Source organism: Apus apus, chromosome Z, assembly GCF_020740795.1.
Source record: "Apus apus isolate bApuApu2 chromosome Z, bApuApu2.pri.cur, whole genome shotgun sequence".
Taxonomy (NCBI): Eukaryota; Metazoa; Chordata; class Aves; order Apodiformes; family Apodidae; genus Apus; species Apus apus.
In genome coordinates, this window is record NC_067312.1 from 39651419 (window position 1) to 39665464 (window position 14046).

A 14046-nucleotide genomic window follows, 5' to 3' on the forward strand; every position below is an offset into this window, starting at 1 on the left:
TACTTTGTAGTCTTAACTAGCACTCTATATGTATGCTGCTGAAGAGATGACATGTGTTGTGCAGAAATCATATCCTTTCCCAACACGAATGCACCTGCATTGTAACTAATGCAAACATCCATTCACACTGTAAACACACACAAAGAACCATGCCAATCCCTGCCAAAAACATGTAGTCATAAAAAGATGGGTGTGTTTGTCTACATGATGTCACCGGGATGGGGTTCCAGTAGTTTACTGCTATGGGATTCTGTCTGCAAAGCAATTCATAATACAATAGATTATCTTCCTGGTTTTTATCCAGATTTTCTTTGTTAGTATCATCTGGTGCACCTGTGCTCCTCAAATCCAACATATTTTTCCTCATAATCTTGTAGCATGTTTAGCAGTGAAAATGCATCTGTGACATGATGTTTAGAATTTATGGTTGTGACTCTCTTCCAAGTACCTCCACTGTATTCATCGTTTGTGTGGAAAGCATCTCAAATATTTTACATGTCATCCAGCTCCAATTAATCTCATTTCCCATGGTTTTTAAATAACCTTTCATCACACACACAGATTTTGGATTTACTGCAAAGTGAAAAACAGTCTGTAAGTACACTGGCTAAAAATGAATTTGTTCTTTTAACTGCCTTATTGGGATACAGTGGGCTGAAATAGGCACAGAGCATTTACAACAGGCATTTTCCATTTATCTTTTACATGGTTCAGGAATTTCGAACTATGACAAATGGGCACAAATAGTGCTTAACGAGTAGTTTAACTTAATGGCACACAACAGTATTATTTTTTTAGCATTACAGAAATACTATACATACAACAGAAAAGGATGCTCTTTATGGCCCCTTGCTATGAAAGGGCAACTTCTTTGCACAAAACCTCTGTGAAAGTACTGTTAGTTGTTGTCAGTATGGTCAGGTGACTAAGAGAGTGGACTGAGCCTCAGAAGTCTGTCTTTGGCTACCTACTCTCTCACATAGTTCCTTTAATTGCCATACAATAATACACACCTCTAGAACTGCTGATCAGCTATATTTACTTTACAAAGTAATTAAATGTGAGAAACAATTCTCTAGTTGTTGTTGTTGTTATTATTATTATTATTATTATTATTATTATTATTATTATATACTCCTAAAGACCTTAGAATGCTTCTCTATTAGAATGCCACTTTGAAGGATTGAATCCACTTTGGATTTTAATCTTTTAATCATTGCACCTTCAGTAAGAGAGAGTAATTAAAAATCATATGACGGATTACAAAGGACAAAGTAAGAACCAATATTTCAAAAATATAATAACAAAGTACTTTGGAAAGGCAAATCTGATCTGCTGTTTCAATCAAGTTCTTTCCTAGAGGAGTTCTCCAGCAAAAACAAAGGAAGAAACAAAACAAAACACAACCAACCAAAAACCCAAAAACAGAACAAAAAAATTAAGAAGTTATACTGTGAATTATTATTTGTGATACCCTGCTCTTTTATACTTGTTTGGATTAATATTATGCTTAATTATTGTTAGTGGTTTATATAACTTGACCCCTATGAAATTTCAAAAGCTTAATCCAAGCTGTAACTGAGCAGCCTGAAATTGCTGCAAGAAAAGGACGTAGCAAGTATTTTGCTTATGGGCTTTCAGACTAACATCATCATCAGTTTACAAGAATTTTTGTATATAAAGCAACACTGAATGGTTAAAAAAACAAAAAACACATACACATAAAAAAACCCCAAAACCAATCAAAAAACCCCTCCAAAAACAAATAAGCTTTAATTTTTTTAAATCTAGTTTTTAAAATTATTTTATCTCCATTAGTGCAAGTAAGACTGGAACAAAAACTGCGTTTCTGAGTATACATCCAAAAAATGAAGAGCTCAGAATTCTTTTCAAATGACAATTCTTCTCAGAGATTTTTTTTTTCTTTGCTTTGAGCATAACCTTTCAACCATGTTTTTAATTCATCAGCTGCAGAAGAGAAGTGGTACTGGCATCTGCTTTCCTCCCAGAAAGGCAGTACTTTTTGGCAGGATTCTAATGACATCTTGGAGGAGAAGACTTCTTCTAAGACGCAGCAGGAAGACTGCTATTTTATGTAGTATTGGTGGGATGAAAATGTCCCTGTTTTACTAAATGGCAGATAATTGACTTGAAGGGGTTTCCTTGAGCGAGCAACAAGTAACTGGTGGATAACATTAGAATGACATAGTATGAGGAAGAGAATTGTGAGGAAAGCCTTTTTTTTTTTTAAGTCATGATGTAAAAAAAGTGGTCAAGGATATCTGAAGTAGAGACCTAGAGAGCCATATCCATTTTATAGAGTTTTAAATTAGAACTGCCCGCTGAGAGTGCACATGGAGACCAAGAAGAACCATAAACTTTATAAAAGGCTGTTTGTCCAAGAGCTACTTACTCAGATGGAATTGGCTCATTGGTCACTGACATCTCTAAAGAAAGTTCACAGAAAACTGTACAACCAAGGAAAGTAATTATAAACACACAAAAAGGCACAAAAGGATCTGAAATACTGTTTTCTATTTTATGGACTTACTGTGTGTATGCCTTTTACAGTCCTGAAAAAAAGCTAGAGAAATTTAATTCCACGCCTGTTCATACCCACAAATCCTTAGATCCCACAAAGCCAATGATTCTTCTCTCTATTCTGCTGCCTTCACCAGTGACCATACCAAGAAAGATGTCCTAAAGGGAACAAATACAGTTAAAAAAAATTTCAAAACTTCTTTGTCAGCTTTTCTTAATCTCAGATCTTTTTTCTTTTTTCTTCTTCCCTGTCCCTGTAATTCTTTCTTTGCTATTCTCATTTACCTGTGGAGTTTCCCAAGCCCTAAGCTCTTCTTTGGCTAGTTCTGTTTTCTCTTTCCTAGGCAATCATCTCTCATCAGTCTATCAGTAAAAATGCTTTTTCAAAATCATCATGTAAGTTCACATCTTCTGCACAGTTTTACCACCCACCGACCTCTCATGTAATCCAGTAATTTGCTTTCTTTCTTCTTTCTCTTTCCAAACGAACATATGTATATAGGGAAACTTTTTCTTTTCTGTGACTCTATTCTGAAGTTTTGCTAGAAAGGAAGTGAAGGAAAGGACATTGTAGAAGTTAATGTCTAAGTGCTGTGAGTTTCCACCCCCCAAGAGGTAGTTCCTAAAACAGACTACATTTTTGTAGTATACCATGCAATTTTGCTTCTGGGTCTTGTATGACCATTACATGACTTCTGGCTAAGGACTCAGGCTGGAATTTCAAACTATAAAGAGCAATGAAAATATTAAAAAATCAACTATATAAGTTATCATAGAAGCATTTCAATTGGATTTTGAGACATCTGATTTTCTAAAGAAAAATTACAGGCATTTCAAGAGAAACATGTATTTGCATTTTATATATGGGGATGGGAAGGAAGGAAAGGTACATTTCTTTCAGCTGAAGACAGCTGTGTTAGCCATAGATTTCTCATCAACCCTAAACCTTAAAAAGTATACAAGCATGGTTTCAAGCCTGAATTTCATGGCATAACCAAAAAAACAACCTGACAAGGAAGTTGTTTCCACGCCGACTCATTTTTTTTTTCTTAGTAGGTATATAGCAATACCAAAGATTATATGATTAGGAATCAGGATTTAGAAACTTATTTCAAGTGCTGAATCAGGGAAGGTTCAGATTGGGTATTAGGAATAATTTATTTACTGAAAAATTGTCAGCCACTGGGACAGGTTACCAAGAGACATGGTAGATGCACCGTCTCTGGAGGTATTCAAGAAACATGTACATGTGGCACTTCAGGGCATGCTCTAGTGGGCATGGTGGGTTTTTTGTGGGTTGTGTGTTGGTGGTTTTGTCGGGTGTGTGGTTGTGGGGATTTTTGTTGTTTGTTTGGGTGGGTTGCATTGCTTCCTACCCTCCCCCCTGCCCTGGAGGACTAGGTGACCTTAGAGGTCTTCTCCAACCATAACAATTCTGTGATTATGAAATACCATAATACCTTTATAGGAGTACACAGGCACATAAGCTATCACTTTACAGTCAAACAACAGATGGCTGAAGACTCTGGCTGGACACCCATACTTGCAATGAACTAGACAAATTTATATACATTAAGATTCAAAATTAATAGTATACATCATATGCACATGTAACTTCAGCTCTCATTCTAAGTACCATGTGTTCTGACTTTTACTGGCTGATTCCTACTGCTTAGAAGTATTTATGTTGCCTTAGAAATATTAGTTGCCTAATACATGTCTAAAAACTGATTTTAACAAATCTGCTGAGACTTCATTAATTGTGGACACACCAGATAATTTTTCCCTAGGACAGTAGATAATGTTGTAAAGTAGGCAGCAATTACAACTTTTTTCCATTGTCCCTTCTCAGACTAAGTTTAAGCAGGAGGCAGATCTCCTTGACCAACGAAACAGATGTGTTTATTTTTCCTTTGCATTACCTTGTAGATTCATAATACACAATTGAGTATTAAAAAAGGAAATAAATTATATTTTATTACTAATCTATATTGCTTATTCAGCATCTAGATACAGACTTTCCTTTTTCAGGTTCTACACTTGTTTAACAACCATTACTTGAAACTGTTATTCCTGATTTTTTTCTTTAGGTCCTACATCTTTACTCACTGCACCTCCCATAACAAAAATGCCCATCTGGTTATTTTGCTGCATCCTCCCTTCTCTTCCTTGTCATTTAATACAACCTTCAATTCCAAATTATTTTTTTTCCTGGCCTATAGGCCAAACCCTGACTTATTGTCCTAAGTTATCATCATTAGGAAATAAAATTGCCAAATACAAATCTTACTGCATTCCTTGATTGCAATGAATTGTGCCTTCCTCCTTCATTGAGAAATCTTAACACCATGGGAGAAGCAAAACAACTGCAAACTTAACACTTAAGCACTTGGCTATTCTGAGCCGCAAACAGAAAGGCAAAATGACTTCCCAGACATTAGAGATTATGATAGAGGCAATTTTCTTCACTTATGCACCTAATTAGGTAACTGCCATTGCTTGCAATGTCTTTAGATCTCCAGTCCCCTTAGAAACAAACAAAAAAAAGCCACCAATCTACTCAAATGTTTCTCTGGAAGAGTAGGTAACGTGAATTTTCCAGCCATCACTGTACCAAGGATGGCCTTCTGCTTATTTAGGGTTTGGTTTTTTTTATATAGCTTTCTTCTCCCTTCAGAAAATACAAGCTTGTGTGGAAAAAAGGTTATACCTCTATAGAAAGCATATTCATTACAGAAGAAGGCAATCTTACATTTTTTCAATCTAATTTTTATTCCAGAAGAAATCTAGATGCTTGGAAATTACAGCACTAGGCATTAAAGAAAAGCCCAGAACAACATAGGTGCTTCAGGATTTCTCTCTCTCAAATCCGTACCTCATCTGGGAAATCAGGTGTTAACAGGGTGATTTCTCACAGCCTCCACTGAGGAGTCCACTGCATGAGGCATAAATAAGCAATTCTTACCACATATAGCACCACAATATATTACATTTCTTCCTAATGTAACTGCAGTGATGCTAGGCAGAGGTTTAAGATTTACATATAAACAGCTGCCAACACTCCAAGTTTCAAAGAGAAACTTTTTCCCAAAAGAGGACAGCATCAGATAAATCTTTGCCCTGATCTAGACCAATGCCTAACAGCTGAAGCAGAACACAGAAGGAGAATGCAAATTTTTCCATCTGAATCCTAAAAAAACCAAGCAGTTTTTAAAATTTTTTGCAAGCAAGTGTATAGATAAATCAATTCAAGGTTTCAGACTGTGAATTCTAAGGCTGCAGCTACCCTAAGTTCTGATTAAAGCACAGAGTGGGGCCAATTTCCAAACACAGTAGGAAGGTTGAACAGCATTTCCCTACTCTTTTCTGTCAGTCTAGCTTTCTAGGGAGTCACCCTCACAGAGCTTTGCGTAAGACTAAGACAACTAACTTTGCTAGGCAAGGCAAAGGAAAGGAAACCTCCAACAAAAAGGATGTATTTGTCAATTACAGTTCCTTTATTAATGGTCCAGTGCAGCAACATTAACTGAAATAAATACAGTTACTTGTATGCAATACAAAAATATAACCCCTCATAACGTTTACACTGTGCTAGGAATTACATATGGAGCTTAAATTTCTGATACATAACATTTTATCTTAAATTATGTGGACAGGTACATTCAGCCAAATGAATGTGGTCACATTTTTTCTAATGTGAAGACAAACATAGGAAAAGCAGTTCATGCGTTCCGTGTATCCATACATCATACCTCAGTTAAGATTTGAGAGCAAAATTCAAGTTTTCCCTTTGCCACTGTTCTCAGATAGTACAGTGATAGACAGTTCTATAACCACACAGTGAATTGCATTTTTCACAGTAGCATTTATTAGCAGATACAGAATTGTTCAGACAACCAGCTTAAGGCACAACGGTTTCCACAAAAGACACATGAAATTACTGGCAAAAAACAACTGTAAAGACAGCTTTGAGTGTTTAGCTACTGTACCACAATGAACAACAATCTACGCTTTGAGTACATTCCTGACAATGTTTTCAGTTGAATAGTGTGTATTTATTCTTTTAAAAAAAGGGTAAAATATAAGATTTTGACATTTTTACAATCTCAAGAATGTCTCAAATCTTTGTAAAAAAAATATTCCCTTCATTCTTCCATAAAAAAAAAATCTCACTGTCACTCTTGCAAGACAATTCTTTTACAGACTTTTTACAGAACGACAGACTCACCTAGGCTGGAAAAGACCTTCAAGATCATAGAGTCCAACCATTAACCCTACTCTACCAAATCCAGCACTACATCATATCCCCAGTTTCCAACACATTACATAGCAGAAGTCCACTAAATGATTTTGTTGTCCTTTATAAGACTAATTGCTGATAAGTCCCCCCCACCAATTCTGAATCCATCTGGCTCTGCTATACAGGGAGCATAATACAGGGAGACATGTGGCTTTGGCCTGTGTGAGGCCTCAGACATGTGCATTACTGTTGCTAAAGCCTGCCCTGTGACTATGACCTTTCATCCTGGTCTATCTAGTTCAAGTGCTCTGCTGCTTGGGGAGCCACTGCACCCATGGCACTTTAGAAGACTACCACTTTAGCTGGCCACAAAGGCCATTAAAGTTGGAGCATGCACTGAGTACTGTTTTTAGATGGCACTTAGAAAGCACCCACAAAAGATTATCGGATCTCTTCCTAATTTAAAATATCTTAGAGAAAGACGCCAAATTGTCAGGTGCTTCAGAGGAACTAGCACAGAAGCTTCTACCATACTATCTCTCTCAGGACTCCTCCTCACTTGCCTTAAGGACTGTGAGTATGGAGCCCTGTGATCTTGTGCTTATGTTTGCTGTGTTCTTATGTACTGCTTCTCTCTTTAGTGAGTAGTGGTTTGTGCACTGACTTTTTTCTGTGTCTGTAACTGGGACTGGCACTGAGGGAATCTGCACCATGTGGTGGGGACATTTCGTGGTAGAACTCACCACAGACTCCTGTCATCATCCATACCCAATGTATTTGTGGTGACCCAGCTGTGTGTGTTTCAATGTACTATCAGCTGGCAAGCTAGGTGCTCTTAAAGCACCAGAACTACAGCACATCACTGGTGAACAATTTATTTAAATTAAATCAAATGGAGTTTCTCCTGAAGTCCTACAGAGCAAACACAAGTCCTTGCTTTGTTCAAGACCTCTGCCTTAGTAATATCCCCATATATTGGCTGAAAGTTAAAACAACATGAAATGGAACTAACATCCTGACAACACCTGCCACAAAAACCCAGGCGGCTAACCTGTCAGAACTCTCAAACACTAGAGTGAAATGCAGGATTCAAATAGGATAGGACTGAGGAAATTCACAGAAATTGTGCATTCCAAATTGTACATAGTATTTCAGACACAGAACTACAGTTGAGACATATCTGCAGAAACATTTTCAATTTCAGAATAATGTTCCAGCCACGCCACAACCAAAACCCAATCCCCATTATAGTGCTGATACATTCCATTAATATTGATCTACTTAGTCAGCCAAAACCTTGGCTCTTACTTGCACTTGGTGCAAAGTTAGTAAGATTTTTCTCTGCCTTACACCACTGGCCATTTTATTGCCAGTGTAGTGAATAACCCAAGGTTCTACCCATTTTCCTACAACAAATGACAGCAGCAGATAAAATGCAAGGTTATTTTAGGCTTCATTACCTCTTCAAACCTATCAAGGTTTAATTAACTCTTTTGCCTTAAGGCCCAATGAGCACAAGTCTGGTGATACTGTTTCTGTATCTTTTATGCCTGAACCTTTGAAGTTTACCAACTTTCACACTGTCATTCAGTTCCTTAATTCCAGTGAAACACTTCCTCAGAAGTAAACTGTACAGGTCATGTGTTGTCGTATGTACAGTCAACTATGATGAAGTATATCTCAGATTGAAATAACTCAATGAGCAACAGTGATTTCCCCCATTTCACATGAAGTTAAAATAAGTAATTTCAGTTAAAATGACAGCTTCAACCATGACAGCTATATAGCATATAAAAAATAAACTCTATAGAGAATTACTCGTTATCATTGGCTTCCTACACCACATGAAATTGGTGACTCAATCAACAGCAAAATTTTTCAAGTTACTAGCTAAAACCCAGACGTAAGAGTAACATAAATCAAAGAAAAGAGGCTGAAATAACATTCTGGATGTTAAAAACAGACATTCCTCTCTTAAGTTAACTACCCCATACCTTATTGTCAGAAGAAGTCACCGTTAACTTTGGTCATGTTCTGCATGTGCTCAAATACCTGAACAACTGCTAACTTTAAGATACACAATTCATCTGTAAGAACCTCAAACAGCCTTCTGTTCCTTTTGCATGACTAGGTTAATTCATTAACACATGGAAACTGACATCATCCTGTTGGTGACGACATGAAGTCGGTTCCAACTTCAGTCACCTACACAGGCATGTGACAACACAGTAACTACTAAAGTAGTGCAAAGATAAAAGCTCCATGACAGGGGGAATTAAAAAAAAAAAAAAAAAGCAGCAAAAAAAAAGCAGCATGGGTTTGCTCAGTGGTTATTCACTATTTTGCCTTCTGGCAGATGAAAGAAGTTATCTTCTTTGAGTTTAAGGTGTTCTGGTAAATCTAGCTGTCTTTTTGCTTCTTCAATGTCTTCCTGAATTGCTGAAATGAGTGCCTCTGAAAAAGATAAGAAAAGTTATATTTAAAAGTTGGAAACCTGAACACACAATAGCAAATGAAAATAAGGTGTACCACAGAGTATCAGACAACAATCACAAAAGTATAGTATAATTATTATCACAAGGTTTGAAAGGCAAAACACTTTGTTTTAAAAATTCCTTCTTTTTCTTTTTTAACATGCCAGAGTTGCTTTTTTCACCATTACAAACAGAACTCTCTCCTTGGTTCAAAACACGTTTTAGCAAAAGATTAACAGTTTCATGAACTGTTTCAGTTCTAAGAGAGCTGCTTTGTAAAAATAAATTAATAGACTAGGCTGATGCTTTTTGAAAGGCCTATGATGTTAAAATTAACTCCTCAAACAAGCGACATGACAATAAAATTTTTAGTGTGATACATAAACATACCCACACATCTTCCAAGGTTTCAGGTTTTTTTCTTAATTAACTCAACTTCTACATTTAGCTTATGCAAACATTTGACTGAAATTTCAAAGGTTAACAGATAAAGCTTCCCATAACAGAAAGAGACAGTGAAGACACAGTACTTGCATGAATAAGACAAGAAACTAGTTTGAGGGAGACTTGCAATACTAACCTAAGGAATCAAAGTTTTTTTCCGGTCGAATATATCCAACTATGACTATACTAAGAATTTCTCCATAGAAGTCTTCTTTGAAGGTGTGGATAATGTGCGTTTCCTAAAGGAAAAGAAATAACTTCATATTTCTGATGAACTTTATTTCCCTTGCTAGAGATGTACAGCTAATACCCCTAACTGAAATTCTCCCCAACACATACCAGTAAAAAGGTAATTTAGTTTAGCCTGAATAAATTAAGATTAAAAGGCTAGGGCTTTTGCTTGTGTTAGGAAGAACTGTACTTTGCATGGACTTTAAGAAAAATTGCTCATTTAAGAGTATTCTCATAGCCTAAAATAAAATAAGAAAGCCACTACTCAGGAGAAATGTTTCACCACTTCCTGAAGGTAGTACTTCCAAGGAAGCAAGTCACAAACAAAACTTAATGTTTCATTGTTAAGTTGATGTATCCAAATAACTACAAACATTTTGATTGAAACAGTTGGCTTAAGGAGAGCTTTTATAAACCAGCTCACATGTGAAGTGAATGATACCATTCAAGAAGGAGTGAAAGCCAAGATAGCATTCCACCTTATCCTCAAAACCATTTAATGCCCATCTCTCTCTTCAACACAAGCCCACCCATAGCATATTCCATCAAAAATAGCAGATGGAAAGCTTCTAAGTACTTGCTCAGAGGAGTTACCTGCAAAAATTCTAAAAAGTGTACAGTTGTGTAAGACAAGCACATCACAAACTCTTCAACACTTAGAACCTCAGAAACAAATATTAATGTGCTTATAGTAAGTGTTTTCAACGTTATAGAAAGCTCTGAAGACTGAGAAAAGCACCAGAAACTGACAGCAAGAAAAACACAGCTGTCACAGCTCAGGATTTTAACTCAACTTCTCCATCCTGTTCTTATGTACCTTTGAGTATTTATTCTGTACATCAAACCACAGCACCACATGTATGGGTTTCATAATTTAAGAGAAGAATTAACAGAAAAACACTACAAATTAAGATGCCCCAACACCTCCTATTTGAAATGTAGACAGATTGCAGAGAACCACAGATTAGTATGTTCCAGCTCATGCTGTGGCTCTCATAACACGTAAATTCAATGCATCTGTCAAACTCACGTTTAGTTAGCTATCAGCAGCATATGGAACCAGCAGCTCGGAAATACTGTTCAAATTTTATTATGTCAGTATTTAAGTAGCAATGGAATAGGAAGAAGGAAATAAACTTTATTCACCTACAGCTGCAGACTCTGTGGCTACGAAGAGTATTTTGTTTTCAGAATACAAACACGTGATACAGATACCAAATGCATTTCTCAGAGCAAATGGAACTTCTAGATCTCATTTATTGATCAAATTCTGCTTATCTTATTCAAATTCAACATTAAGACTTGTTTATTAGAATAAAAGTCCCAGACAAGGCAAAATTCTTACCACTGATTTCTTAATATTCTTATAGAAAGGATTCCATCCTATGCTCAAAACCATTTTATGCACATCTCCATTTCCAACACAGGCCCATCCGTAGTAAATACCAGTAGAGATATCGGATGGAAAGCTTTCGACTACTTGCTCAGAAAAGTTAGCTGCAAAAATTTTAAAAAGTGTAAAGAGTAAGTGACTTTGTGGAACACAACAGAAATTTTCAAACAATTAAAAGCCAAACTCTGCCTACATACTATTTACAAACATAACACTGATGCTGATGAGAATGACGACAAGTGCCATTTCACAAAGTATAAAATACGAAACAGCTTAATATAATTCAGTCCCTGTGGGAATACCAGAGTTAATCACATCTCTTACAAATACTAAATTTTATAGTTATACACATTAATCTGCAATAATAATTAATAAACATGTAACATCCAGTCAGAATGCATTGCACCCTTAGGATAGCTGTCACAGCTTTAATATGGTGAAAGATGAAGGGGAAAAAATCAAGTTTCTTCTGCACTATAAAACAGTATCTCAGAACTATTTGTTTGCTAATAAAATAACAAATAATAGTAAAAAAATCCATACACTTAATAAATAACATCTGTAGAAATAAACTAAATTATTATTTAGCCATCTGTCAACTTTGTACAAGTTGCCTTTCAATGGCATCTGTGGATTTCTGGGATTTGCTTCGAAAACGATTTATCTACAGTAAAATAAAATTCCTTCCGACTGAACCTAACTTTCTTTCAAAATCAGTAGCCTACTTCTGCTTCTCAAGTGAGTCCATCTCTTCACACAACGCAGCCAGTTGATTTGGAAGAACGCATATTACATGAAAGCTCAAAAGCAGTAACAGCTTCCCTCCCCCCCTATTAGCTGATACCCATACACCGTCTGTATACAAACAAGATTTAAAAAGAGAAATCTATTAAACAGATCTCGGAAACCCAGCACCTCAGGATTGTTCTCACAAAGTTCCCTCGTCTGCCAGGAGTGGTGCAACATGACTGCTGACTTCCGTGTCTGCTTAAGAGAAGCCAAAATTCATTCGAATTACACATCTATCTGTATTTAGACAGCTGAAGCAGATGAGCAATAGGAAAATAAAGTCATCCGTAAGCCAAGTCTGCTTGCTCTGCCTTGTAAGCTCTGCCTGACTGCCCTTCCACTTCCTTCCTTGCAGCTGTTCCCGAAGCCTGCTCCCTCTCTCCTTCTGACGTAGCGCTTACGGGAACGGGTATTTTCCAAGCTGCCGCACCACAACTGCGTGCGGGCGACTTCTTATCTGCATCCTGCACACCATCATGCAATCGTTAGGTGGTGACAACAACAAAAATCAAGGCTGAAAAAACCAACGGAACGGGGGAGAAATGACCCAAAAGAAGACACAAGACTCCTAACAACGTAAAAAAACCCCAACAAAACAACAAACAAAAAAACCACAAAAATACTGTCAGAAAAACGCCAGCAGGGAACACGCCAAGCCTATCCACAAGAAGCTCTAGTCCTGCCGGGCTGCTGGCGGTCTCCGGAGCTCCAGCCGCCCCAGCCCCCGCAACCGCGCTCCCGCTCCGCTGCTCGCCGGGAGCTCCCGCCCCAGCCCGCCGCAAGCACGGCCCGTCTCCGCCCCGCCAGCCCGGGCTGCCCGAAGACCCGCGGGCCCGACGCCGGCCGCAGCGGCAGGTGCGCTCCAGCCACCCCGGCGGCGGGACAGGGCCCTGGTGCGGGCCCCGGTGCGGGGGGGGGGGGGGCAAGGCCGGGTCCAGCACCGCGGCCTTCCCGGGCGGCGCCTCCCTCTCCCCAGGCCCCCGCGCCCCCCGCTCACCGGTGGGGATGCCCAGCTCCTTGGAGCCCCTGCCGAAGCCCTTCACCACCTCCCCGCGGCAGAAGTACGGCAGGTGCCTCATGGCGGCCGCCGGGACGAGCAGGCAGCGCCGGGAGAGCCGCCCGCAGCTCCCAGGGCGACGCGCCGCCCAACTGGCCCGGCCCGGCCCGCCCGCCGCGCTCCCCAGCGCCTCGCTCCGGGCGCTACCAAGCAGAGGGGAGGCGCACGGCGCCGCGTCCCCGCTTCCAAGCCACGCAGCCGTGACAGGCGTTTGCCGCCCCCCGGGAATGGACTCGCCCGGGCGCCGCCCCCCCCGCGCCGTCGGGGGGACTGCGCATGCTCCGGGCGGAGGCGGCGGTGGCGCCAGGCCTGGCTGGGGCTGGCCCGGCCCCGGGTGTGCGTGCGGCCCGCGGTTAAACCCTGCCGCCCCGCCCCGCCCCGCCGCGCCCCGCCCCGCCCCGCCGCGCCCCGCCGGCAGCACGCCCGTGGGTCGCCCGGAGGGTCGCCGCGGGCTCTGGGCGGTGCAGCGGGGCTGGCGGCCGCTGCGCGGGGCAGGCCGCGGCGGGGCCTGGGCAGGAAAGCCTGGCGGGGCCAGTGGTTTTGGGAGCTCGGGAAAGACGTGTCTGCGGAGGGAGGGAGGGAGGGAGGCAGGAGGGCTGCGGGGGAGCCCAGGCCACCGGGGTGTCCTTCCCGTCCCGGCTGCCGGCAGGCTGCGCTCCCGGGGCGCGGCTGGGTCCGTCCGGCCCAGCAGCATTCCCGCCGTGGAAACGGAGCGGCAGCGGCAGGGCTGCTCAAAAGTGCCACGCCTGGCTCGGCGTGCGTGTGTAGGGAAAACGGTCGTTTCTTCTTGGTAACTCTGGTTTCACGTTTGGGAGAGCAGAGCTGATTTGTTTGTTACGTGGTAGCAAGGAACTGTAGCTGCTTACGGCAGGCAGGC

General features: G+C 40.4%; 1 protein-coding gene across 1 annotated transcript; it reads right to left on the reverse strand.

Annotated features, from left to right (window-relative positions):
* Positions 1–6017: 6017 nt before the first annotated feature.
* Positions 6018–13252, reverse strand: LOC127395779 (riboflavin kinase-like). Its single transcript, XM_051643149.1, has 4 exons — positions 13110–13252; positions 11276–11427; positions 9836–9938; positions 6018–9235 (listed from the first exon to the last, which is right to left on the reverse strand). Exons 1-4 carry the CDS (start codon positions 13189–13191, stop codon positions 9105–9107), a joined length of 468 nt encoding a protein of 155 aa, XP_051499109.1. The 5' UTR covers positions 13192–13252; the 3' UTR covers positions 6018–9104.
* Positions 13253–14046: the final 794 nt, after the last annotated feature.